The 26,714-nt window shown below is 47.9% G+C and overlaps 1 protein-coding gene across 2 annotated transcripts in view; it reads left to right on the forward strand.

The window, feature by feature from the left end:
* The first annotated feature begins 815 nt into the window (after nt 1-815).
* TGM2 (transglutaminase 2) overlaps nt 816-26,714 on the forward strand; it is an 86,883-nt gene continuing 60,984 nt past the window's right edge. The window contains exons 1-2 of one of the 2 annotated variants that reach the window (XM_084854584.1): nt 816-4,226; nt 19,392-19,571. In XM_084854584.1, coding sequence (XP_084710710.1) covers nt 4,217-4,226; nt 19,392-19,571 — 190 coding nt within the window. In that variant the 5' untranslated portion in view covers nt 816-4,216. Of the gene's footprint in view, nt 4,227-19,391; nt 19,572-19,690; nt 20,697-26,714 lie in introns of those variants that run through there. The other variant, XM_084854586.1, reaches the window with a different exon arrangement.

The raw sequence follows: 26,714 nt of genomic DNA on the forward strand, positions 1-26,714 counted from the left end.
TATGAGCCAACAATGTGATGTGGCTGCAAAAAAAGGCCAATGCTCTTTTGGGCTGCATTAATAGAAGCATCGCTTCCAAATCTCGAGAAGTACTAGTTCCCCTCTACTCAGCACTGGTTAGGCCTCATCTGGAGTACTCTGTCCAGTTCTGGGCACCACACTTTAAGAAGGATGCAGACAAGCTGGAGAGGGTTCAAAGGAGGGCAACAAAGATGATCAGGGGACTGGAAACAAAGTCCTATGAAGAGAGACTGAAAGAATGGGGCCTGTTTAGCCTTGAGAAGAGAAGACTGAGGGGAGATTGGATAGCGCTCTTCAAGTACTTGAAAGGTCGTCACAGAGAGGAAGGCCAGGATCTCTTCTTGATCATCCCAGAGTGCAGGACACGGAATAATGGGCTCAAGTGACAGGAAGCCAGATTCCAGTTGAACATCAGGAGAAACTTCCTGACTGTTAGAGCAATACAACAATGGAGCCCATTCCCTAGGGAGGCGGTGGGCTCTCCCACACTGGAGGCGTTCAAGACGAGGCTGGACAGCCACCTGTCAGGGATGCTCTGACTTGGATTCCTGCACTGAGCAGGGGGTTGGACTCGATGGCCTTGTAGGCCCCTTCCAACCCTATGATTCTATGATTCTAAGATCTTGCGCTCCAATGTAGCAAGAGCTGTATCTCGTACACCCGTCAAAGTCTTATGGGTGCTTATTTAGATATATGGACTGCTGATATTAACATATACATTTGAAATGGAAATGTTAATCCTTTTTTCCCATCTCCGTTCTTTTTCTTTTTCTCTTTTTTTTTCTTTTCCCTTTATCAAGGGAGATGTTAATGATTACTGTATATTGATATGTTTCATGATATAAATTTCCCCCCTTTTTAGCTTTCGTTTGTTTATTTATTTATATTGTTATGTTGCAAATAGAAATATCTCTTTTTTTAAAACCCTTCTCTGCCTGCTTATGATTCTTTAGCTTTAAACTGGATTTGGGATTGGACAACCCTTCAGATACAACCCTCGTCCTCTGTAAAGTAAGAGCTGAGGAAGTGGAATGTCAGAAGAGCCCTGAAGCTGGATCAGACCAAAGGCCCATCTAGGGCATCTCTACACCAGCCCCAAATCCTGCATTTAAAAGGGGGCTTTCTGCTTCTGTTTTAAAGGCAGGATCAGGACGACTCCCTTTTTCACACGCTTCCTTTCCCCCCACCCCCTTCCCCCTACCCCTCCTTCTCCCCATATCTGACTTTTCCATGAGCTTCCACTGATCTCACTCCTCTTCGTGCCGCTTTTCCTCTTTTCACGGAGGAAACTGAAGCGGAACACAACGGGGTAACTTGACAGCTCATTATCTGCAATCTATTTGAAACGGAACAAAGGGCATTTAATGCAGGAGATGCCTTAGAGGATCATGGTGTCATGTAAAGAGCCGGCAAATTTCCGTGAAGGAGCCATCTCAATTGCAGGGTAAAAGCTCCGTGTGAAGGAGCCCCTAGTCTGGTATCAAGCAAGACACGAGTGCAACAGCAGCACCCTGCCGCTCATGTTCCCAGAAATTGGTGCTGAGAGGCCTCCTGCTAAAGGCTTCTCAGAAAAGGGGGGTTTTGAGGAGGGATTTGAGGGAGCATGGCACCACAGGGCCAGCAGCTAGCAAGGGCCAATAACTGTGGCCATCCACCGGCTCACTCCCACGTGAACCGCCAGCCTCTTCCCTCCACGCATCTGGGCGGCTGACTCCCCCTCGTCTGTGTCTCTTTGGCTTGGGCAAGGGAGGGGGAACTCTGGCGGATCCTTCCTTGCTGGTCCTGCGGGGGAAGAAGAGGCCGCAGCCTGTGTCCCTGGAGGAAGCGGCTGACGTGCACAAGAGCAGTCAGTGTGGGAGTCCTGGAGGTCACGGGGTTTGCCGGTGGCCAGATGGGAAGCCGGGGGCGGGCAGGATTTGGCCTTGTCCAGCTGCCTGAGTCATCCGGGAGGACATTGCAGGAATGAGGTGTAGCAGGGCAGAATGGATGTGGTCACCTCAGAGAGCAGAGGCTTTTCATCCCATCACAGGAAGTGAAGGCCATGGGCAAGAATATTATGGGAAACAAAGGACAGAATGATGGGGGGGGGAGTCATAGAGGTTCCTTTCATTTACAGCTCTTCCATTTTCTGCACACAGAAACTCATTGCAACAGAACCTCTTGTGGGCATATTCAGCAGATGAGAAAGGAGGTCGCAACGTTCCGCTGAAGCAAAGGAGAAGCAGAAACACATGCATTTGTCTTCCATGTCCCCCATCAGATCAACGAGGTCCTGGGGTGTAATCATGTGGCACATCCTGCGGCCTGGAGATAAGGCACCTCTGCTCAGTCGGGCTGCTTTCCAGAGCAGAGGAAGTGCGGCACACGGAGGGGTGCTGCAGCGGCGCTGCCTTCTGCCCTTGAAGACGCCAGTGCTCTCTCCACCCCACCTCACCGGCTCCATCGGGATAATGGGGCCATGTGCTGGCTGACCTTCGAAGCACCCAGGGCTGATTCAAGGTAGGGGCGTTGAGAGCTGGCTTCGCTCTCTCTTTGCCCCCCAAAAGGCTCTGACAGTCCTGGCCCTTCCCAGACCCAGGCATGGAGTCTGAAAAAGGCTCTCGCGGGCTCCACTTTGCTTGCCCGCTTTGCTATATTGAACACACCATGCGCACGTAAGAAGAGCCGTTCTGGGCGAGACCAACAGCCTCTCTAGTCCAGCCTCCTCTTCCCACAGTGGCCAACCAGCAAGCTGCCTGTGGGAAGCTCTCCAGCAGGACACGGGTGCAGTGGCACACTCGCGATCATGCTCCCTAGCGACGGGAGCCCAGCGGCATCCTGCCTCGGACACTGGAGGCGATCTCTGGCCATCCAGGGCGCCAGGGCACCCCTCCCCCTGAGCCCACTGGCAGTGGTGTCCTGGAGCGGGGCCACAGGGGTGCAGCCCCAGCACTCCATGACAAGGGATGCTGCGGACGCCGCCTGCCACTCAGCTGTGCTGCAATCCTCATAGGAGCTGTGGGGAAGTGAATTCCCCAAGCATCGGTATCCTGTTCCCTGTTGTAATGCAAAGTCTTTTCGGGCCTCTTGGTCTGAAGTGAGCGATTAAGACCCATGAGCTTTGCAAATGACCTGCTCCTGATGGTGATGGCAAGCTCTAGAACTGATTTGCTGATATGGATCAACACCACTGTCTGCATTTTGGGGCTGTCCTTGGGCACGGCTAGGGGGACTGTCATAAGTCGTGCCTGCACTTCGTGATTCACCACAGTGCCACAGTCCACTGGGTGCCCCGCTCCACTGCTGCTGTCAGATCTACAGCGTCAGCACTTTGTTTACAAAGGGAGACATGCCTCCGCTTGTGAACCAGACGTGCCCGCTCTGCACACCTTGGTTGAATGCAAAATCGCCACAGTTTTCACTCCTGCCATGATTTCAGCAGCCACGGTGGTGGCAGAAGAAGAGATGGAGGCTGCATGTCTGACCAGGGGTGGGCGGGCCGCCCGCTGCCCACAGCACACCGTCTGGAATTACCTATGCACTGGAGAGAAATGCCTCCTTTTGTTTGTCCCAAATCTCCCACCATTTTGCCTCCTTGGACAACTCCTCCATCATGCCCCCGTCCTCCTAAGCTGAAAGCCAGCACGTCACCCTTCTTCTTAGGCAGTTGCTCCAGCCCCTTGATCACTCACCACTCACCAGAGAAGGGGGAAATGTCAGCGCTTGATCTGCTTATGCCTCAGCAGAAAGCCAGAAGGCTGCGGCTGCTCCCAGCCGTGGCTGCCCCAAAGAGTCCCAGTTCTGTGAGTGGACATCAGCAATCCCGTTCCTGGGCCTGTGGGAGAGATTCTGGCCAGATGAGCCAGCTAGAGGGGGCTCTTTCTCCAGCCAGAAATGTCCCCTCCCCAGCTGGCATATCTCTATGCCACTATTGACTTTGACATCACCAACCCACTCCTGCAGCTAATTCATTTTCAGTGTTAAGAGAAGTGCAAACTTACTTTTTCCTGGAAAGCACTGCCTCTTTTTTTTCCATCTCACTTTCGGTATGACTGCCTGATATCCACCCATTTGAAGGGGTGTGTGCTCTGGATGACTGTATAAATGGACACGAGTCTTGGGAGGTAAGCCAGCAGCCCCTTGCTCAGAGCTGATCTGGTCACAACAGGAGGAAAATCCAGGGCGAAGAATTTAAAGGACCCTTGTGCTGGGCACCATGGCTGAAGGTAAAACCAGAGAAAGGGAAAACTTTGCAGGCTGCCTATGGCTTCTGGCTTCTCCCTACTGCTCTTCTGTCTCTCTGAATGCTTTTGCCTAGTTGTAATATGAGCATTGCAAGGGGAGACCAACACTACATGTGTGTGCAGGCGTGTGAGTGAGAGAGAGAGTGAGTGAGCGAGTAGGTGCATTCATATTACTAATTCCACGTGAAACCCAGGAGAGAGGCACGCATGTTCCGTTTATTCACTCACTCTATAGATGGCACAGTTCCTTTAAAACAGCCATGTGAAAATAATCTGCCTTTGTTTTACTCCCTTAATCTAAGCTATCCAACAGGTTATATTTACATTACTGTTAAAAAAGAAAACCCCAACAACAACAGAAAGGAGAAAGTCTTGATTTAAAAGCAGGGTGAAACAAACCCAAAACACTGAAACAATTTTGTGGGGGGAAAGGAAACATTACAGGTAGGTGTTCTGTGGACCAAAACTGTCCGTAATAATGTGAGCTTTTAAGGAGAAAAGATAAAACACCAATGATGCAAAAAGAAAGAAGGAAGGAAACTTTGAAACAAATGCGTGGAAAATAATCCGACAGAGCTGTGGAGGCAGCTACTAAATATATATTTGTTTCAGAGTTCCTGCATGTCCTGGGTTTATAAAGGGTATAATCCAGTGGGAGGTTGTCCTGCACAAGCCCCACTGAAATTAAATTCCTCTGTTTGAGCTGCGTCTTTTCTGTACGTGTTCCTGCTTGGCCAAGGAAATACAATAAATACCCCCTCTCTCCCTCTTTCTAGCCTTGTTTCATTTCAAAACTCATCTCCTCTGTGGAGTCAGAGTCAATATCACACAAAGCAAAGAGGTGCTTTAGCAAGGAGAATTCTTAACAATCCCTTTGGTAAATCTTTCTTTCCTAAGTTTATTAGTGTTAACCGCCCTGAATAAATATTAACATATCTCTTTCATCTTCTCCATCACTCGTTTCTGAGCCCTAATTCCTAATGCACTGTTATATATATATATATATATATATGCGCGCGCACGTGCGCGCGTGTGTTGTTGTTGTTGTTGTTGTTCAGTCATTAAGTCGTGTCCGACTCTTCATGACCCCATGGACCATAGCACGCCAGGCCTTCCTGTCCTGCGCTCTCTCCCGGAGCGTGCTCAAGTCCATATTCATTGCATCGGTGATGCTATCTAGCCATCTCATCCTCTGCCGTCCCCTTCTCCTTTTGCCTTCAATCTTTCCCAGCATCAGGGTCTTTTCCAGAGAGTTTTCTCTTTGCATTAGGTGGCCAAAATATTGGAGCTTCAGCTTCAGTATCTGTCGTTCCAATGAGCACTCAGGGTTGATTTCCTTTAGGACTGACTGATTTGACCTCCTTGCAGTCCAGGGGACTCGTAAGAGTCTTCTCCAGCACCACAGTTCAAAAGCATCGATTCTTTGGCGCTCAGCCTTCTACTCCAGCTCTCACAGCCATACGTTGCTACCGGGAAAACCATAGCTTTGATTATACGGACCTTTGTCGGCAAGGTGATGTCTCTGCTTTTTACTATGCTGTCTAGGTTTGCCATAGCTTTCCTCCCAAGGAGCAAGCGTCTTTTAATTTCATGGCTACAGTCACCATCTGCGGTGATCTTGGAGCCCAAGAAAATAAAATCTGTCACTGCTTCCATTTCTTCCCCTTCTATATGCCAGGAAGTGATGGGGCCAGATGCCATGATCTTCGTTTTTTCAATGTTGAGTTTCAAACCATCTCTTGCACTCTCCACTTTCACCCTCAACAAGAGGCTCTTTAGATCCTCTTCGCTTTCTGCCATTAGGGTGGTATCGTCTGCGTATCTGAGGTTGTTGATAATTCTCCCGGCAATCTTAATTCTGACCTGTGATTCATCCAACCTGGCGTTTCTCATGATGTATTCTGCATATAAGTTAAATAAGCAGAGCGACAATATACAGCCTTGTCGTACTGTTTTCCCAATTTTGAACCAATCGGTTGTTCCATGTCTGGTTCTTACTGTTGCTTCTTGACCCTCGTACAGGTTTCTCAGGAGACAGGTAAGGTGGTCTAGTACTCCCATCTCTTTCAGAATTTGCCACAGTTTGTTGTGATCCACACAATCAAAGGCTTTAGCGTAGTCAATGAAGCAGAAATAGACGTTTTTCTGGAATTCTCTTGCTTTCTCCATGATCCAGCGCATGTTGGTGATTTGATCTCTAGTTCCTCTGCCTCTTCGAAACCCCGCTTGTACTTCCAGTAGTTCTCGGTTCACATACTGCTGAAGTCTAGCTTGTAGGATTTTGAGCATAACCTTGCTGGTATGTGAAATTAGCGCAATTGTACGGTAGTTTGAACACTCTTTGGCATTGCCCTTCTTTGGGATTGGAATGTAAACTGACCTTTTCCAGGCTTGTGGCCACTGTTGAGTGTTCCAAATTTGTTGGCATATTGAATGCAGCACTTTAACAGCATCATCTTTTAGGATTTTAAATAGCTCAGCTGGAATACTGTCATCTCCACTAGCTTTGTTGTTAGTAATGCTTCCTAAGGCCCACTTGACTTCACTCTCTAGGATGTCCGGCTCAAGTTCAGTGACCGCACTATCATGGCTATCAGGGACATTCAGATCTTTCCTGTATAGTTCTTCTGTGTATTCTTTCCACCTCTTCTTAATCTCATATGCTTCCGTTAGGTCCCTGCCTTCTTTGTCCTTTATCATGCCCGTCTTTGCACAAAACGTTCCCTTGAGATCTCTGATTTTCTTGAAGAGATCTCTAGTCTTTCCCATTCTGTTGTTTTCCTCGATTTCTTTGCATTGTTCATTTAAGAAGGCCTTCTTGTCTCTCCTTGCTATTCTCTGGAAATCTGCATTCAGTTGGGTATATCTTCCCCTTTCTCCCTTGCTTTTCGCTTCCCTTCTTTCCTCAGCTACTTGTAAAGCCTCATCAGACAGCCACTTTGCTTTCTTGCATTTCTTTTCCTTTGGGATGGATTTCGTTGCTGCCTCCTGAACAATGTTACGGACCTCCGTCCATAGTTCCTCAGGCACTCTGTCTATCAGGTCTAATCCCTTAAATCTATTCCTCACCTCCACTGTATATTCATCAGGGATATGATTGAGGTCATACCTGAATGGTTTAGTGGTTTTCCCTACATTCTTCAATTTAAGCCGAAATTTTGCAAGAAGCAGCTCATGATCTGAGCCACAGTCAGCTCCAGGTCTTGTTTTTACTGACTGTACAGCGCTTCTCCATCTTTGGCTGCAAAGTACATAATCTGATTTCGATATTGACCATCTGGTGATGTCCATGTGTAGAGTCGCCTCTTGTGCTGTTGGAAAAGAGTGTTTGCTATGATCAGCATGTTCTCTTGGCAAAACTCTATTAGCCTTTGTCCTGCTTCATTTTGTACACCAAGGCCATGCTTGCCTGTTATCCCAGTTATTTCTTGACTTCCTGCTTTAGCATTCCAGTCCCCTATGATGAAAAGGACATCTTTTTTTGGTGTTAGTTCTAGAACGTGTTGTAGGTCTTCATAGAACCGATCAACCTCAGCTTCTTCGGCCTCAGTGGTTGGGGCAGAGACTTGAATTACTGTGATTTTGAATGTTTTGCCTTGGATTCATACTGAGATCATTCTATCGTTTTTGAGATTGTACCGCAGTACTGCTTTTCCCACCCTTTTGTTGACTATGAGTGCTACACCATTTCTTCTAAGGGATTCTTGCCCACAGTAGTAGATATGATGGTCACCTGAATTAAATTTGCCCATGCTTGTCCGTTTTAGTTTGCTGATTCCCAAGATGTCGATGTTCAATCTTGCCATCTCATGTTTGACCACCTCCAGCTTACCTTGATTCATTGATCTGACATTCCAGGTTCCTAAACATATTGTTCTTTACAGCATCAGATTTCTTTTCACCACCAGACACATCCACAGCTGAGTGTCCTTTCGGCTTTGGCCCAGCCGCTTCACTCTTTCTGGCGCTACTTGGAAATACCCTCTGCTCTTCCCCAGTAGTATATTGGACACCTTCCGACCTGAGGGGCTCATCTTCCGGCGTCATCTCTTTTAGCCTTGTGATACGTTCCATGGGGTTTTCTTGGCAAGAATATTGGAGTGGGTTGCCATTTCCTTCTCCAGTGGACCACATTTTGTCAGAACTCTCTGCCATGACCTGTCCGTCTTGGGTGGCCCTGCACGGCATAGCTTATGGCTTCACTGAGTTACGCAAGCCCCTTCACCACAACAAGGCAGTGATCCATGAAGGGGATATATATATGTAGGCTGACTTTAATGTCAGTGACTGTTCAAGAGACTGCATATATGAGATCTCTCACTCTGAGCTGCCAGTCCTGCTTAAAAATGCAATCTCTTCACTTTGTTCAGACCAGTTTTATCTTCCCTGGAGGTCTCCTAAACAATGTGCACTGTAGTGAAGGTAAGCTTTGCAAAAGCACAGTTTACTAGATCAAAGGAAAGCACTTAGAAAACCACTTCGGCTTTTCTGCAGGCAAACACAAATAGGTTTTGCAAAACCTGAGCTGCTCATTTAGATTCTTCACAGCCTTTGAAAGACCTCCACTCCTTTGCAAGCAACTAAGGTTAAAACTTGCTAAACTAACGTTGAGCTGCTGGATAGCTCTGACAAATAAAAATAAAAGTTTATAAAATTATGAACAGCTTGGAGAGAGGCGTATGTCATGTCAGAATTGGGCATCGCCCAATAAAGCTGATTGGCGGTAATTTCAGGACTAACCAAAGGAAGGTCTTCATACAATGCAAACTTGCTGTATGGTTTTGAGGTTCACCACCACAAGATGAAGCAATAGCTACTAGCTTAGATGGCTATTTTTAAAGGATTGGACGCATTCATGAGCGACCCTTCCACCAGCAGCAGCAGACTTTTGATTAGCAGTTGTGAGGGCAAATAGCAACCCGGAGCAGCCCTCATGCAAGGCTTGTGTGAGTGGTGGTGTGCTGCTCTTGAAAAACAGAATGGGATGGACTAGAGGTGTGCAAAGTTTTGTGTGGTGTGGAGAAAGTGGATAGGGAGACATCCCCCCCCCCACTGCTCATGGGGGCATCCCCTAAAGCTGATTGGTGGGAGATTCAGGACAGATAAAAGGAAGTCCTTGTTCACACAGCGCATAGTTATGGAACTCGCTACCACAGGACGTAGTGATGGCCACCAATTTGGATGGCTTTAAAAGGCAAATTCATGGAGGAGAAGGCCATCAATGGCTTCTACGCACGATGGCTAGATATTTCCTCCAGTATCAGAGGCAGGATCATGCCTATGTACACCTGATGTTGGGGAACATGGGCGGGAGGGTGCTGTTGCACTCATGTTTGGCTTGTGGGTTTCCCATGGGCAGCTGGTTGGTCACTGTGTGAACAGAATGCTGGACTAGTTGATTGATTGATTGATTGATTGATTGCATTTATATCCAGCCCTTTTTCCTCCAAGGAACTCAAGGCAGCGTACATAATCCTCCTCGTTTCCATTTTATCCTCACAACAACAACCCTGTGAGGTAGGTTGGGCTGAGAGTCTGTGACTGGCCCAAAGTCACCCAGTGAGCTTCCATGGCCGAGTGGGGACTAGAACCCAGATCTCCTGGCTCCCAGTCCAGCACTCTAGCCACTACACCACACTAGTCGGACCCTTGGGGCAGTATCCAATGGACACTTATGCCCCTGCTGATTCTGTTGCACTCCACCAATTTCCTTCTGCAAGTGGTGCCCACCATTTGTGGAATGGAGATTTAGTGCTTCCAGGGAAAACCAGAAAAGAGCAAAAACGCTCATTTCTGGAACAGGGCAAGTCAGCAAAGCTCACATAAGGGAGCTCCATCGACCTGATCCAGAAATAGTGTTTCCACTCATTTCAGGCCTTCCTCTAAGAAGTGCTGGATCTTTGTTGCACAAGCCGTGGGTCATGCATGTGCAACGGAACTGGCAGGGGCGCACACGCCCCATTGGATACTGCCCTCAGCCTGACCCAGCATGGCTCTTCTTATGTTCTTATCTTCTGATGGATTTCACAGCCAGTTCTGATGAATTTCCACAAATTCACTCTGGCAATAATCCAGTCCAGGAGAGGCTGCCTTCCCAAGGGAGGGGGCAAAGGTCCTGAGGGTGTTGGAGGAGTGGAGGAATTTGGAGACTGTTAAGGGAGAGAGGGGGAAATCAAATTAAATAAATAAAAGGAAAGGGACTGTTCAGCTGCTGGGGGGTGGGTATCACTAAATATGTTTGTTAATTATGCATTCTCCCGCAATAATTATTTCTGTTTTTGTAAAGGCCTGACTCTACTTCTGTGCCTTGACTATAATTAATACCTGCTGTGCTGCTGAAGCCAAGGGAGGAGAAAAGGCCCAGCCGTCCCCCACCTCCACGAGCAAGGGACAGCTGTTAGGGCTCCTGGCCAGCATTACCCGTGTGTAAGCAAACCATTTTCCAAAGAAACAATGTCAGGATTTGCCGGATGCTGCGAAAGTGGGAGACTGGCCATGACCACGTGTAGCTCTTACGAAATTAGAGTAAAAGAGGCATTATCGCTCGCAGGCCTCAGCTTCCTCTGACCTCGGCAAACCAGGACTTTGTTTGGAAAAACGGCCTTGCCAGGTCTGATCAAGGCCCATCGACTCCCAGAAGTGGCCAGCAGATTCCCCTGGGAGCTCAGGAGTAGGGAGCGACGGGCATGATGGTCGACTTCACCTGTCACCCGTCTCCCGCACCCAGCTCTCGGGTGGATTTACAGTCTCTGGACTTTGGGGTTCCAGAGAGCCACCAGGGCTAACAGCAGTTCTAGATCGCTCCTCCCCTGTGTATTTGTCCAGTGGCTTTTTCAACACCATCTCGGTTAAACACCATCCCCACAACTTTTAGCCGTGAATTATATAAGTCAGCCTAAACTAGCAGTCAAGATTATTTTTATTGTATTTTTTAATTTTATTTACTGTACATTTAAACCACCCAATAACTGAAGTTCTCTGGATAGAGTACAATATATTAAAACATTAAATACAAACATTAAAACAAAAAACAGCCCAGAATAAAGATAAAACCAGCAGCAAAGAATAAAATTACTCCAGCACATAAAACCAAATTAAAACCAGCAGCAGAATAAAATACTAAAAGCAGTAAAACAGTTCTTAAAAATGCCTGATAGATTAAAAAGGTCTTCACCTGGCACTGGAAAGATCATAACATAGATTCTTGGTGGTCCTCTCAGAGGAGAGCTTTCCACAACGGGGTGCCCCCACTGAAAAGGCCCTCTCTCTTGTAGCCACCCGTCTCAACCCATTTGGCAGGGACACCTGGAGGAGGGCCTCAGATAATAACCTTAATATCTGGGAAGGTAAATCTGAGAGGAGACGATCCTTCAGGTAACCCAGCTCCAAGCCATGTAAAGCCTTAAAGGTTAAACCCAGCACTTTGAATTGAGCCTGGAAATGGACCGGCAGCTGGTCCAGATGGAGAACTACTGGCATAATATGATGACATCAGCCTGTTCCAGTTAGCAGTCTGGCTGCACTGTTTTGCACCACCTGAAATTTCCAGACCGTTTTCAAAGGTACCCCCAGGTATAATGCGTTGGCAGTAATCCAAACGGAAGGCTACCAGGGCGGTAATAACTTTTCCATGGCTATCTCTGTCCAGATAGGGTTGTAGTTAGCAGATCAACCTACATTTATTGGCCCTCATCCAGTCCCTTGCCCTGCCGAAGCAATGGTTCAGAACATCAACTGCCTCACCTGTATTAGATGAAAAGGAGAGGAAGAGCTGCATGTCATCTGCATATTAGTGACGCCACAGCCCACAGCTGTCAGGGGCGCCCTAGCTGCCTCTTGCAGTCCCCTCCAATAGCCAACTCAGGACACAGACAACAACGAGGATTCTTTCCGAGACTTTATTCCTTTATGACTCTTTCAGATGCTAGTCACCAGCGACTAAGCAAGGAACAGCACTGGGGAAAGATAGCAGAGATAGCACTTTTATTCAGGGGTGCCTGCTAATGCAGTAGCCTGGTATTTAGAGGGAAAGGGAAAAAAACATGGGCGGAATGGGGCATTGGTCCAGGAAGTCTACTCAGTAGAAACTCCCATTGTGGTCAATGAGGCTTGTTCCCTAGATTGCCATTAAGGGGAGTAGAGCCTGGAGGGGGGAGCCTCTCTTATTGGTTGAGCAGCCCCTGTCAGTCTGATGATGTTCACTTCCAATCCCCCCACCCCACCTGGAAGTATGTTTCTGTCCGTGACTTATAATGGTGCGGTGCAGTCCTTCATGGAGCCATGCGTGGAGCCATGCCGATTTCATGAAAACTCCGGTATTCCTTCGTTTGCTTCACCCTTCCGTTTTCGTGGAAACACAGCCCTGGACTAGAGAAGCCTTTGGTCTGATCCAGCACGGCTCTTCTTATGGAACTTAGTTTATTACAGTAGGCTGACTCTTTTGTTCTTGGATCAGAATTTACAACAGAGCGGAATAATATTTACATCTAAGTGTGAATAGCGGCTAGGGATGGACAAAAGTCACTTACCTGATCCCGAAGCTTGCTTCGCCGTGGGAGGGAGGCGCTCCGTCCCTCCCCCCAAAATTCTGGGCGGGGGGGAGGTGCCCCGTCCCTCCCTGCCGAAATTCTGGCCGGGGGGGAGGCGCCCCATCCCTCCCCGCCGAAATTCTGGCCGGGGGGGAGCGCCCCGTCTCTCCGGCCACGAAACCTCTTCTCCTGCCAGGATGCAAATGGCGGCGGCCGTAGCCGCCGCTGTTTGCGTCCCTGGCCTGCAGTCAGCAGTGATAGGCTACGTAAATGTTTACGTAGCCTATCACGGTTGACTTTGGGGGGAAAAAAAAGCACGTACGCAAATGGCGGCGCCCATGGGCACCGCCATTTGCGTTCCTTATTTTGGCACGGGTAGTCTACGTAAATATTTACGTAGACTACGGCGAAAATAAGGGCAACGCAAATTTGCGTACACGCTTTCCCCCCCCCCCCAAAGTCAGCCATGATAGGCTACGTAAACATTTACGTAGCCTATCACGGTGTTTTTTGAAAATCTAGCCGTGATAGGCTACGTAAATCTTTATGTAGCCTATCACGTTTGTTGTTGTTGTTGTTGTTTTACTTGGAAATGGCAGCGGCGGCAGCCGGTAAGAAGACCGGCCGCCGCCGCTGCACTGCCGCCAAGAGCCGCTGCCGCCAGGGACATTCGCTCAAGGTAAGTCCCATCCCGGGGGGGGGGGGTGGCAGTGGACCATTTCTCCACCAGTTTCGGGGGGCTGAATGCGTTGGCATTCGGCCTCCCGGAGATTCGTGGAGAAATTCTCTGACATCCCTAGCGGCAGATTGTTTTGGCTGGCCCCATCTGCCCTGCTCCTCTTTCTCAGATAGAGGCAAAAGCATTAGTTAAACTATGGAATTCGCTACCACAAGATGTAGTGATGGCTAGCAGTTTGGGTGGCTTTAAAAAGGGGTTAGATAAATTCCTGTAGGAGGGAGCTAGATGGCTACTAGTCCTGATGGCTATGTGCTACCTCCAGTACCAGAGGCAGTGAGCCTATGGACACCAGTTGCTGGGGAACATGGGTGGGAGGGTGCTGTTGCACTTGTGTCCTGCTTGTGGGTACTTGGTTGACAGCTGGTTGGCCACTGTGTGAACAGAATGCTGGACAAGATGGACCCTTGGTCAGATCCAGCAGGGCTCTTCTTATGTTCTTATGCAGGTCATCTTTATTACTTCTCACTCTGCCCTGTTTTCTGGTCCTCTGAATTGTGGTTTAATAGGAGAATTTCTAAAATTATTTCTGGAACCAAAGTATGCAGAGTTGGACACAGCTTTCAGGTCTTTTTGTTCTTGTGTGTGTGTCTCCCCCACCCCCATTACTGATGGAGACACTGCAGAAAAACCCTCTTGATGTGAGCATAGGTGTCATTGCAACAGCACTTTTTATGAAGCATTTTATGGATGATTTGCTCCTGTGGGCTGGTGAAACACCACACTAAAGAATCTCATTGCGACTGACATATGCACACTCACATTAATCTTCCTTTTCTGCAGCATTTCTTCAGTGCATAATGCTCTGCATAAAACTCAGAAATAAAAACAAACAGACCAGTGGAGAATTCCAAATACCTTGACTCCACTTTGGAAATGAGACCAGGCAATTTAGAGCTCCAAAATCTGGAAAGGAATGTGGATGGGGGTAATTTCGGAAGCATCCCTACTCTCAGGTCTGCTGGCGTGAGCCATTTGTCTCTTTTCCTGCATGAAACAATGACACTTAGGTTTACAGCTGCAGGTTGTTTAAGGTTCACTAGATGCAAACAGGGCTGCCAAATTGTCCGCTGCTCAAGAACAATGGCGGATGTGATTCCTCGGGCTGTGGGCCCCGCCCTTGGCACGAGTCTGACTTCCGCCCTTGTGTGTGCCATGGGAATTCATAAACAAGAATGCCTCTACGTCTCAACTGTCCTTTTGCTGGTGGATCCAGGTTCACCATCCCCAAGTTGCCAACATGGAGGAAACAGTAAAACCACAAATCGTTTCCTCATCAGCCTGAGGCCCACTTGAGAGGCAGCGTCAGAAGTTCAAGAGTGCTGCTGGCTGGGAAGAGACAAACCTTCGGGGGGGGGGGGGATTCGGCAGCAATCTCTCGAGAGGCAGGGAGCGCTGAATGGGGTCGTGTGTGTGTCTTCTTCCACGCCTTGTGGCCCATGAGGGGCTCGAATACCTTGCAGGTCTGGGCTGAGGGCCAGGCGCCGAAAGGGCCCCTTCCCCATTAGGATCTGCAGGGGAGGAGGAGATCTGGCCATCAGATCTGCAGGGGAGGCTCTCCTCCGCAGCCAGACAGAACTGTGTTTGCTGGGAATGCAAGAGAGGGCCTCGCCACTCAGACTTTGGGATCCCCCTCTTTGAGGATAGTCCCCAGGGGTGGGGGGCAAAGGCCTTTGTTTTTGGCTGGCGTTTGGCCTTTCAGTCACTACCTATCAGGGTTGCCCTGATGCCCAATGGGCTCCTCCTACCAGGATTCCTGCCATGCCCTCTGATGCCCATTTGCACCATCAGCTGGCCTGGGTTATGGAAGAGAAGCCGCCACGGTGCTTTCTGGGATGGCTGGGAGGGGATTTCTTCTGAGGTCGTAGCTGCGTCTGCCACAAGATCTGGTGGCTTGCAAGGAGGATCAGAGACAAATCGGGGGCGGGGGGAGGTCTACAAATGGCTGCTTCCCAGACCTTAAGAGCCTCTGCAGAGGCCGCGCTCTGTCTCCACCAAGAGCAGTGAGGCGGGTGGCCACCGGGGGGGGGGGGGCAGCAGTGGCGCCCAGCGGCAGAAGAGCCTCTCCAGAGAGGGTCACCTGGTGCCTTCCGTAGCATCTCTCTGGGGCCAGGAAAGACCATTTTTATTTAAGCAGGCCTCATACACTACAGGCATTTTACACAAAGAAAGTCTGGGCTCTCTGTGTCAGCTGCGTTTGATCATTTGACTGCCTACATTATTTTATTTTTCTCCACCAGAGAGGAAAATACTGTGTGGAGTTTTATGTTTTGACTTTGAGTAACTATTTTACATTTTACTGTTGCTGTTTTGCTTTGTAAGCCACCCAGAGAACAGGTGTTGATGGGAGGCCATATGAAAGTGATGATGGCTGATGCAGATGCTGACGTCTGCATGGCCCCCCACAGCCAGGGGCAGCCTTGGAATAGGAGTTGCTGGGGCAGTGGTGGCTGGTGGCTCCAATGTCAGTGGGGCGCTGTATCCCCTCCGGGTTTCAGTCGGAATGCTAAAGGAGCTCTCCGAGCACCTTGGAGAGCTCCTTTAGGGTTCCGACTGGTTCTGACTGAAACTGGAGTGGATTCCCTGCTTCACTGACATTGGGGCCACCAGCCTCCCCTGGCTGGGGGGCAAGAGTAGAAGGAGGTTGCTGCCCTCACGTCTTGCTTGGGGGCTGGATGCTCCCAAGGCACCTGACTGGCCAGTGCAGCAGGGCTCTTCAGTTCTTCACTCACCTATTGCACATTTTTAAAATGGCCGAACTGGGCATTTACAGTGGTGAGATGTCCTAGCTGCTGCTGGAGAACTGTGCAGAGAGGCATCTCAAGGATGCGTGAAGTCTTGGAAAACAAACCGGGCAGCGAGGGCAGTTCAGCTTGGCTTCGTTTGTCTTCCCAAAGGAAGGTGAAGAGGTGACTTGAGTGTGGTTCATGTTACAGACGAAGCATGTAGAGGAAAAATAACAGTGGGGGTGATTAATGCTGGAACCAGCTGCCAGCAAGGGGGGGTGGATTCACTTTAGAAGAGGCCCTGTTGTCCTGCCACAGATGCTGCAGCCAAGTGGGTTCCAAGAGGCTTGATCTTACAATGAGTGGAAATTCTCTGGCTAAAGGTATACGCACTTGAATCTTCCGCCCACCCCCAGCAGCTCAGGGTAAGGCAGCGCCCGCACACAAGCGCGCACGCACACACACAAGCGCACATCTGTTATTCATCCTTTGAATGTCACAGCCTCGGAGGACTGCATTCAGTGAGAAGGAAAAAATGAAATGTGGAGAAAATTATACATGTGGCCATGTGTATAACCTGTAGTTTGGCTGTCTGTGTTCCCAGCGTTGTTGCACAGAAGAACAGAACTAGAGAAGAACATGATCCTCCCAATTCCAGTGGGAACCACCTAAAAGTGTGGGCATCCCAGGCAGGTGCCTGCCTAATCTTGCCTTGAGGACCTCCAAGGATGGTGTTTCCACAGCCTTCCTTGGCTTGGCAGGGCAGGGCAGGGCAGGGCAGGGCAGGGCAGCCCAGCCCCCCCCCCCCGCTTCCATTGCTCTTCTCAACCTGGCAGGAAGCTCTTCCCTAAGATTGACTCAAATGTCCATCCCTGTAGCTTAAGCAGCCACTAGGCCTGTTGAAACGTTGAACTTCAGAGCAGGCACAGTTTATGCTCTGCTCACAAATTCGACTGGACATATGGAGGTGGGAGGCAGCGCCAAGGGATGCCTCCCCGCCCCTCCATTCCATGCATTTGTGTTGTCATGGATGAACGGGAGAACAGTGCTACTGCTGACACCCTTTCAAGACATTTGGAGATGGTTTTTCTCCCGTCTCCCACTCCTCCTCCCCACCCGGGCCTAATTTGTACTCATCCCTGGAGCCTGTTTCAGTAACAGGCTCCAGGGATTTGTATGCTGCATCACAGAAAAAGCAGCATACAAATTAGATGGTGGTGGTGGTGGTGGTGGTGGTGGTGGTGAAAAAGCAATCAAATAGCAATCAAGAAATATGTAAAATAGCAATAGAGAAAAATTTCTCTTCAGCATGGACGGAGTCTCTTTCCCTTGCCACTAAGTCACTGCAGCCTGCTGCAAAACAGGATTACGAACTAGGGCACCCAGTGCAGAGCTCCTGGGCAGGGCTGGGCATTTGCAGCTTCCTGATCTTTTATCTCTCTCAAGACTAGACTGGACAGATGTAACCCCGCTCTTTGAGCCAGTCTTCATCTGTTTGGCCTCCATTCCCTTGTATCAGCTTTGGAGCATGACTCCATACCCTTCATCCAAATGAATGGGGCCTTCCTCCACATGAACAAAAGAGTGGGAGAGTAGTACTGTGGCTAAGAAATTAAGCTTCACATCGGTAAATCCCCTAGTCTGAATCTTGCTTCCCCTATGAACTGATCAGGTGACTTTAGCTAAAACACAATGCCCCCCCTACGTCATCTCCCATTTGCAATATGGGGATTTTAATACTGGGCTGTCTTTCAGAAGTGTTGTAAGGATTGTAACAAGATGTTGAGCAGGTTCATACAACATGATAAGCCACAGTATGGGTTCAGTATGGATTGAGTTTGGATTGTTGTTGAACCTGGGTTGTAGTTGAATTGTGGGTTATTGTGTTGTGTGAACTCAACCATGCTAACAAACCATGATTTGTTAACCATGAACAATCCACAGTTCACAACCCAACAAACCATTTTTTTTTCATGGGTTGTTTGTGGTTAACAAACTATGGTTTGTAGCATGGCCGGATTCACACAAGACAACAACCCACACACAACCCATACTCAACTTGTACTGTGGCTTGTTGTGTTGTGTGAATACAGCCAGTCTAATCAAGGATGGGTAACTTGTGGCCCTCCAGATGTTACAGCCTACAACTCCTATGAGCCCTCTGCAGTATAGCCAATGGTGAGGGATGCTGGGAGTTATAGGCCAAAATATCTGGAGGGCCACAAGTTGCCCATCCCTGTATATATAAAGCACTCTGAGCACTTGATAGCACTTTAAATGCTAGGTATCATCAGATGCATATGGGTGCTTAGAAACCTTAGGATGTTCTCACTACAGTATGCACTAGTTGCCCTCAGCAGACATATCATCCTGAGCAGGATACTAGGATCACAAAACCTGTGTGAAGTAATATTGGAATAGCTTTTCAAAAGATGGAGGGAGGAACCTCTTCCCATGAAAAGAATATACAAAAAATAAAAATAAATAATAAGAGGGGGCTAACACACAACCCAATTTCTCACCCTTCTAGAGACTAGGATTCCATTGGTGATGTGCCCATTACAAATGGGGGTATAAGTAGAAGAGACCCACCGAACTGGAACATTATGCTGTGACCAGCTGGATTTGTGTGTCCCCCTCCCCCCTGCCCCGGCCTGAGTCCCCTTAATTTCACACGCAGTGTAATGGACCTGATCTCTGGTAGCCCTTGAAATATTGGCAAGAGATCAGAGATGTTGCTGTAGCTGTGCTGTCTGCATCACAGGCTACGTTGTTCACACAATGGACAACTCCTATGTGTGTTTGAACACAGCTCTGGATAACGTTCACCCCAACAGAAAGCAGCTCTCGGCGTCAACCCACACCTTTCACCTCTTGCAAAAGCGCCAAACTAGCTGTAACCTCTGTTGCTTTTGTACCATCCTGGTTTGTGTGTGCTGTCCAGAGCGAGGGAGGCACTTGACAAGGGAGCTGCTGTATTTCCAGATGATAAATAATCTCATTAGTCTCCTGGTGACCATCCAAGAGTTTTTAAGGCAGAGGCATGCATCTGTGCTGGAGCTTTTCTGATCACTTTTGTCTCGGAACAGGAACGGGATTACCACAGCATTACTGTTTCCTTGTACAAACATCTCTTGTTTTGCTCTCGGTCTTGCAGATCTGCAGTTGGAAACATGGGACCTGGAATGCGAGGGCAACAATCGGGACCACAGGACATCTGAGATGGGTTGCGAGCAGCTCGTCGTACGCAGGGGGCAGCCCTTCATGGTCACCCTGCACTTCGCTGGGAGGGCGTATGAGGAAGGCGTGGACAAGCTCACATTTAGCGTGGAGACAGGCAAGTGCCCCATGGCCTTCTCAATCAGAGGCAGGCAGCCCGAGGCTGGCTTCAGCCCATTGGCTTCAGCAGGTGTAGCCACACTGAACTGTGTGTGCAGGATTGGACAGTACAATTTATGACAAATGGGAAAGTGGCCCTGAAATGTGAATTGCAGGTCTGGATCCGGACCCCGCCTCGGCCCACCACTTGCTCAACCCTGGATGGTGTAAGCCAGAGCTGTATTTCAGGCTTGCTTCCAGAAACTTGCCTTGGCTGTTATCTAGACCCCAGCACAATTGTTCTTTGGGGAATCCACCAGTGTGACTCGAATCATAAGTCACAGCAGTGAAATGTTGCTCTGAAATATTGTTTCCAAATGTGCAGAAGGGCCCAGTACAAATTGAAACAAGGCAAATTTATTTGCATTTAAAAAATATATTTGTACCCAGCCTTTTCTCATTGCCCTAGTTCAAGGCAACTAATATTAGTCTAAAAGTAATAATAATACTGCTAATAATATCAATAGATGATTGCTGTGTTGCTGGGTACATCTATCTTTATGGAATTTCCTACCTCCAAATCTTTGCTTCTGTTCCTCCTTGCTTGCCTTAAAATATCAGCTAAAGATTGTAATTCTCCAGGTATCTCCAGGTAATTCTCCAGGGGACAGAGAAATAAACTGGAGCCAATTAAGAGACACAGAGGGGGTGGAGGAGGGCGAGGGAGATAATTTTTTGATGGCTATGATTGAACTGAAACACACTTAGGAGCAGTTGCTCTTTTGGGGGACCTGATTCAGAATTAGCAGCTACATTACGCTGAGTGTATTTGCTGCTGCTCTGCTTATATATTTGTAAATAAATCACATAATAAGTTTCCAGAACTCTCTTCCAAAATGAGCAGTTGGTCTGAGCAATATGAAGGAAGAGACTAGAAAGCATTATCTGTAAGCATCTGATCCTGCCTCTTCTCACAGTATTATTTTCTTTAGGAACAATAATCAGGCATTTTTGAGATGTTATTTTTCAGAGCTGGTCCAAAGAAGAAGTAGATTTCTGCTGCTTTTTATAGCAATGTGGTAGGACTACATTTGAGAGTCCAAGGAAGAGAGACAAGTCCGTCCCCCCCGCCCCCCGTTCAGAGGTAACCATGTTAGCAATGATGACCATTATGCTGCTGATCATTTTATTCCTACAGCACACCTGCAGACTAGTGCTTGGGATGCATCGCACCTTTACCACCCACTCGAGCACCTTGACCAGGAAGGGGATGTTGGCAACTGGCCCATAGCTGCTAACATCTTCCTGATCCAGATTAGGTAGGGTTCCACCACCTCTCTCCCTGGTCCGGATTGCAGCAGGCCATGAACTACTCAGAAAAGCTGAATTCCAGAGTGACTGTGGGGGATCTCCACGGCACCGGGTTTAGTTTGCTCTCCACTTTGCTGTGGTTTTAACTGGAGTCGAATCTGCTCCGTCTGGGGACACACAGGGCTTGAAAGCCCTGGTTATGGCCAGGTGAAAGACACACCCCTGGGCAGGGCTATCATGCTGGAGTAAATGCGGAGGGTGGTGCACACCGCAACAGAAGTGCAGACAAGCCAAATTAAGGAAAACAATCGGACTAAAAGTAGTCTCAGAAAAAAAAATTGGTGCAAAACTCCAGGGTGGCTGCATGATGGCCACGACATCATGTGCCCTGAATGACCTCCAAATGCAGCAAACTCACAGTAAATTGCTCGTGGAGACACCCACCAGGACTTCAATGGGAACACCAGCCATACTGGCAGGAAAATCCCTGAGAGCCCTCTGGAATCCATCAGAATCCATTAGTCTCCGTGGGTGGACCATTTTACTAGATTCCCTGCATCCTTGCAGAGGGGAAAGGCTGCAGAGAGTCTCACCCTCCATGGGAAGTCTCCCACCATGACAATGAGATAGATACTAATTCCCCACACTTTCCAATCACCGTCTTTTTGTCCAGCCAAGAAAACCAAATCAAGTGTGTGTGTCCTGCTTCATGTGTTGGGCTGAAGACATGTTAGGACAGCTCTGCGGTTGTAATGGCAGCCCGAATATCCTGAACTGCCCCGGATCCAGCAGCCTTGGCATGGAAGTTGAGATCCCCCCAGAACCATCATCCTAGGGATTCTCAACACCAAATCCAAGACCACCTTGATAAGCTCAGGCAGGGAGTCTGATGGGCAGTGGCATGGGCAGTATGCCAGGAAAATCCCTAATTGAAGCATTTGGTATGGGTTAGGGTATTTTTAGAAATATTATGTTTTTAAATGTAGAATTTTATTGTTTTAAATTGTTTTTATTATTGTACATTGGCCAGAGTGGCTGGGTGACCAGCCAGAAGGGCGATTAATAAATTTAATAAATGAATAATCTGTCCCAGAGGGTATCCATCGCAAGGTACGAGGACTCAAGATCAGCACTCAAACGAACAGGAAGCCTAGAGAGGGGGACAGGAGTCCTGTAGACCACAACAGTGCCCCTCCCTGACCTTCGAGCCGGTGTTGGTGCTGCACCAAGGGCCCAGGGGGCACAGCTGGGAGAGACTCATCCCTCTCGGTTCCCCCACCCAGTTCTTGGTAATGCAAATGAGTCAATCACAATGTGATGCAGCTACCAAAAATGCTAATTTTAGGCTGCCTTAATGGAACCACAGTTTCCAAGTCATGGGAAATAATAGTTCTACTTCATTCTTCACTAGTCAGACCTCATCCACTTTAAGAAGGATGTAGGCAAATTGGAAAACATACTGAGGAGGGCAGATGGAGCTGGATGTGTTTCACCTGGAGAAGCGACAGATTCAGGATGGGGGCAGGGGCTGACAGCACTCTTCAAAGACCTGGATGGCTCTCACAGACAAGCGGGCAAAAACTTGTCCTCTGCTGTCCCAGGACTAGACCTAATGGGCTTAAGTTACAGGAGGGTTGATTTTGGTTGAACATTAGGAGAAACATCTGGACAGTAAGAGCAGTTTGACAACATGGAACTAATTGCCTAGAGTGGTGGTGGAGGGCATGGGGCTCTCCCCTGCTTGGGGGTGTTCACACAGAGTCTGCAGAGTGGTTCAGGCTGCATGCCCCAGGCCCCACCACTGGGTGAGAAGGACCAAGGGGCGCTTGTGTATACCAGCCAACCACTTCAAAGGCAGCCTAGATTGCATTGCACATACAGCAGTGGAGCCTCTGGCACTGATTGGCTGAGCTGGTATGATGTCACCAACATCCCAGCAGCTCAGGGAACAAAGATAGCAGCAGCAGCAGAATGTTCTCAATTCAGGTTTGGTGAGGAAAGGGGAAATGGTCAGTTTGGCTGGGATTAAAATCTCTTACAATAGGGAAGTTGACATCCAGGCAGACCACAGGTGGGTGGGGTGAATAAAGGAAGAGATAAGAGTAGGTGATGAGCTGAAGAATAGCAACCAGAGGGAAAAAGAGGTGGAGGCGATTAATTGACCAGGCAGGAACATCTTTACCCACTACATATCTCCATTCCAGGAAAAAGTTTAACCTGTCTCAGGCTTGTTGTTTATTCGGTCAGTTGCTTCCGACTCTTCATGACTTCATGGACCAGCTCACACCAGAGCTTCCTGTCGGCCGTCGCCACCCCCAGCTCCCCCAAGGTTGAGTCTGTCACCTCCAGAATATCATCCATCCATCTTGCCCTTGGTCGGCCCCTCTTCCTTTTGCCTTCCACTTTCCCTAGCATCAGCATCTTCTCCAGGGTATCCTGTCTTCTCATGATGTGGCCAAAGTACTTCAGTTTTGCCTTTAAGATCCTTCCCTCAAGTGAGCAGTCTGGCTTTATTTCCTGGAGGATGGACTGGTTTGATCTTCTTGCAGTCCAAGGCACTCTCAGAATTTTCCTCCAGCACCACAGTTCAAAAGCATCTCTCTTCCTTCGCTCAGCCTTCCTTATGGTCCAGCTCTCGCAGCCATAGGTTACTACAGGGAATACCATTGCTTGAACTATGCGGACATTTGCTGTCAGTGTGATGTCTCTGCTTTTCACTATTTTATCAAGATTTGTCATTGCTGTCCTCCCAAGAAGTAAACGTCTTCTGATTTCCTGGCTGCAGTCAGCGTCTGCAGTAATCTTTGCGCCTAGAAAGACAAAGTCTGTCACTGCCTCCATGTTTTCTCCGTCTATTTGCCAGTTATCAATCAAGCTGGTTGCCATAATCTTGTTTTTTTTGAGGTTTAACTTTAACCCAGCTTTTGCACTTTCTTCTTTCACCTTCGTCATGAGGTTCCTCAGCTCCTCCTTGCTTTCAGCCATCAAAGTGGTATCATCTGCATGTCGGAGATTGTTAATGTTTCTTCCAGCGATTTTAACTCCAGCCTTGGCTTCATCAAGCCTAGCATGTCGCATGATGTGTTCTGCGTACAGGTTGAATAGGTAGGGTGACAGTATACAACCCTGCCGTACTCCTTTCCCAATCTTAAACCAGTCCGTTGTTCCGTGGTCTGTTCTTACGGTTGCTACTTGGTCATTATACAGATTCCTCAGGAGGCAGACAAGATGACTTGGTATCCCCATACCACCAAGAACTTGCCACAATTTGTTATGATCCACACAGTCTTTAGAATAGTCAATGAAACAGAAATAGATGTTTTTCTGAAACTCCCTGGCTTTCTCCATTATCCAGCGGATATTGACAATTTGGTCTTTAGTTCCTCTGCCTTTTCTAAATCCAGCTTGTACATCTGGCAATTCTCATTCCATGAATTGCTGGAGTCTACCTTGCAAGATCTTGAGCATTACCTTACTGGCATGTAAAAGAAGTGCCACTGTTCGATAGTTTGAACATTCTTTGATGCTTCCCTTTTTTGGTATGGGGATATAAGTTGATTTTTTCCAATCTGTTGGCTATTCTTGTGTTTTCCAAATTTGCTGGCATATGGCATGCATCACCTTGACAGCATCATCTTGCAAGATTTTAAACAGTTCAGCTGGGATACCATCATCTCATGCTGCCTTGTTATTAGCAATGCTTCTTAAGGCCCCTTCAACCTCACTCTTCAGGATGTCTGGCTCTAGCTCACTGACCACACCGTCAAATCTATCCCCGATATTATTATCCTTCCTATACAGATCTTCCGTATATTCTTGCCACCTTTTCTTGATCTCTTCTGCTTCTGTTAGGTCCTTGCCATCTTTGTTTTTGATCATACCCATTTTTGCCAGGGATTTACCTCCGATGTTTCTAATTTTCTGGAAGAGGTCTCTTGTCCTTCCTATTCTATTATCTTCTTCCACTTCCACGCATTGCTTGTTTAAAAATAATTCCTTATCTTTTCTGGCTAACCTCTGGAATTTTGCATTTAATTGGGCATATCTCCCCCTATCACTGTTGCCTTTTGCTTTCCTTCTTTCTTGGGCTGCTTCCAGTGTCTCAGCAGACAGCCATCTTGCCCTCTTGGTTTTCTTTTTCTTTGGGACGTTTTTTGTTGCTGCCTCCTGAACAATGTTGCGAACTTCTGTCCATAGTTCTTCCGGGACCCTATCTACTAAATCTAGTCCCTTAAATCTATTCTTCACCTCCACTGCATATTCATTAGGAATATTAGTGAGCTCATATCTAACTGATCTGTGGGTCTTCCCTATTCTCTTTAGTCTGATTCTAAATTGTGCAATAAGAAGTTCGTGATCTGAACTACAACCAGCTCCAGGTCTTGTTTTTACCAACTGCATAGATGTCCGCCACCTTTGGCTACAAAAGATGTAGTCAATCTGATTTCGGTGTCGACCATCTGCTGAAGTCCATGTATAAAGTCATCTCTTAGGTTGTTGGAAGAGAGTGTTTGTTATGCACAGTGAGTTGTCTTGGCAAAATTCTATCAGCCTATGTCCCGCTTCATTTTGTTCTCCCAGACCATGCTTGCCTGTAATTCCAGGTGTCGTTTGACTACCCACCTTAGCATTCCAGTCTCCTGTAATGAAAGTAATATCTCTTTTTGGCATACTGTCCAGTAGGTGCTGCAGATCCTCATAGAACGGATCTACTTCTGCTTCTTCAGCATCTGTGGTTGGGGCGTATATTTGGATCACTGTGATGTTAAATGGCTTACCCTGAATTCGAATTGAGATCATTCTGTCATTTTTTTGATTGTATCCAAGCACTGCTTTAGTCACTTTATTATTAATTGTGAAGGCTACTCCATTTCTTCTGTGGTCCTCTTGTCCACAGTAGTAGATCTGGTGGTAATTTGATGTGAAGTGGCCCATTCTGGTCCATTTCTGGCAAAATGATAACAGATGACAAAGAAAAGGCAGAGGTGCTCAATTCCTACTTTGGCTCAGTCTTCTCCCAAAAGAGGGTCTATGACCCCCCTGGCAAAGGCGAAGTACAGGCTGAAGGGGCAGGATTGCAGCTTGAGATCGACAGGCATATGGTCAAGGAACACCTCATTACTTTGAATGAGTTCAAATATCCAGGGCCAGATGAACTGCATCCTAGAGTCATAAAGGAACTGGCAGAAGAACTCTCAGAACCGCTGTCTATTCTCTTTGAGAAATCATGGAGGACAGGGGAAGTGCCAGATGACTGGAGGAGGGCTAAGGTTGTCCCTATCTTCAAAAAGGGTAAAAAGGAGGAACCTGGGAACTACAGACCAGTCAGTCTGACATCAATCCCTGGGAAAATTCTGGAGCAGATCATAAAGCAATCCATCTGGAAGCACCTTGACAACAATGCCGTGATTACTCGAAGCCAACATGGATTTGTCAAAAACAAGTCCTGCCAGACAAATCTGATCTCATTTTTTGATCAAGTCACCTCCCTTGTAGACCGTGGGAATGCTGTAGACATCATATACCTCGACTTCAGCAAAGCTTTCGACAAAGTGCCCCATGATATCCTGATGAGCAAACTAGCTCAAAATGGGCTAGATGAAACAACGATCATGTGGATCCACAGTTGGCTACAGAATCGGACTCAAAGAGTGCTTATCAATGGGACCTTCTCAAGCTGGGGAGAGGTAACGAGTGGGGTACCGCAGGGCTCAGTCCTGGGCCCAGTGCTCTTCAACATTTTTATTAATGACTTGGAGGAGGAGGTGCAGGGAATGCTGATCAAATTTGCAGATGACACAAAATTGGGTGGGATAACTAATACTTTGGAAGACAGAAACAAAATTCAAAG

Source organism: Heloderma suspectum, chromosome 4 (assembly GCF_057233095.1).
Source record: "Heloderma suspectum isolate Gila_16-S chromosome 4, 16-S_ref, whole genome shotgun sequence".
NCBI lineage: Eukaryota > Metazoa > Chordata > Lepidosauria > Squamata > Helodermatidae > Heloderma > Heloderma suspectum.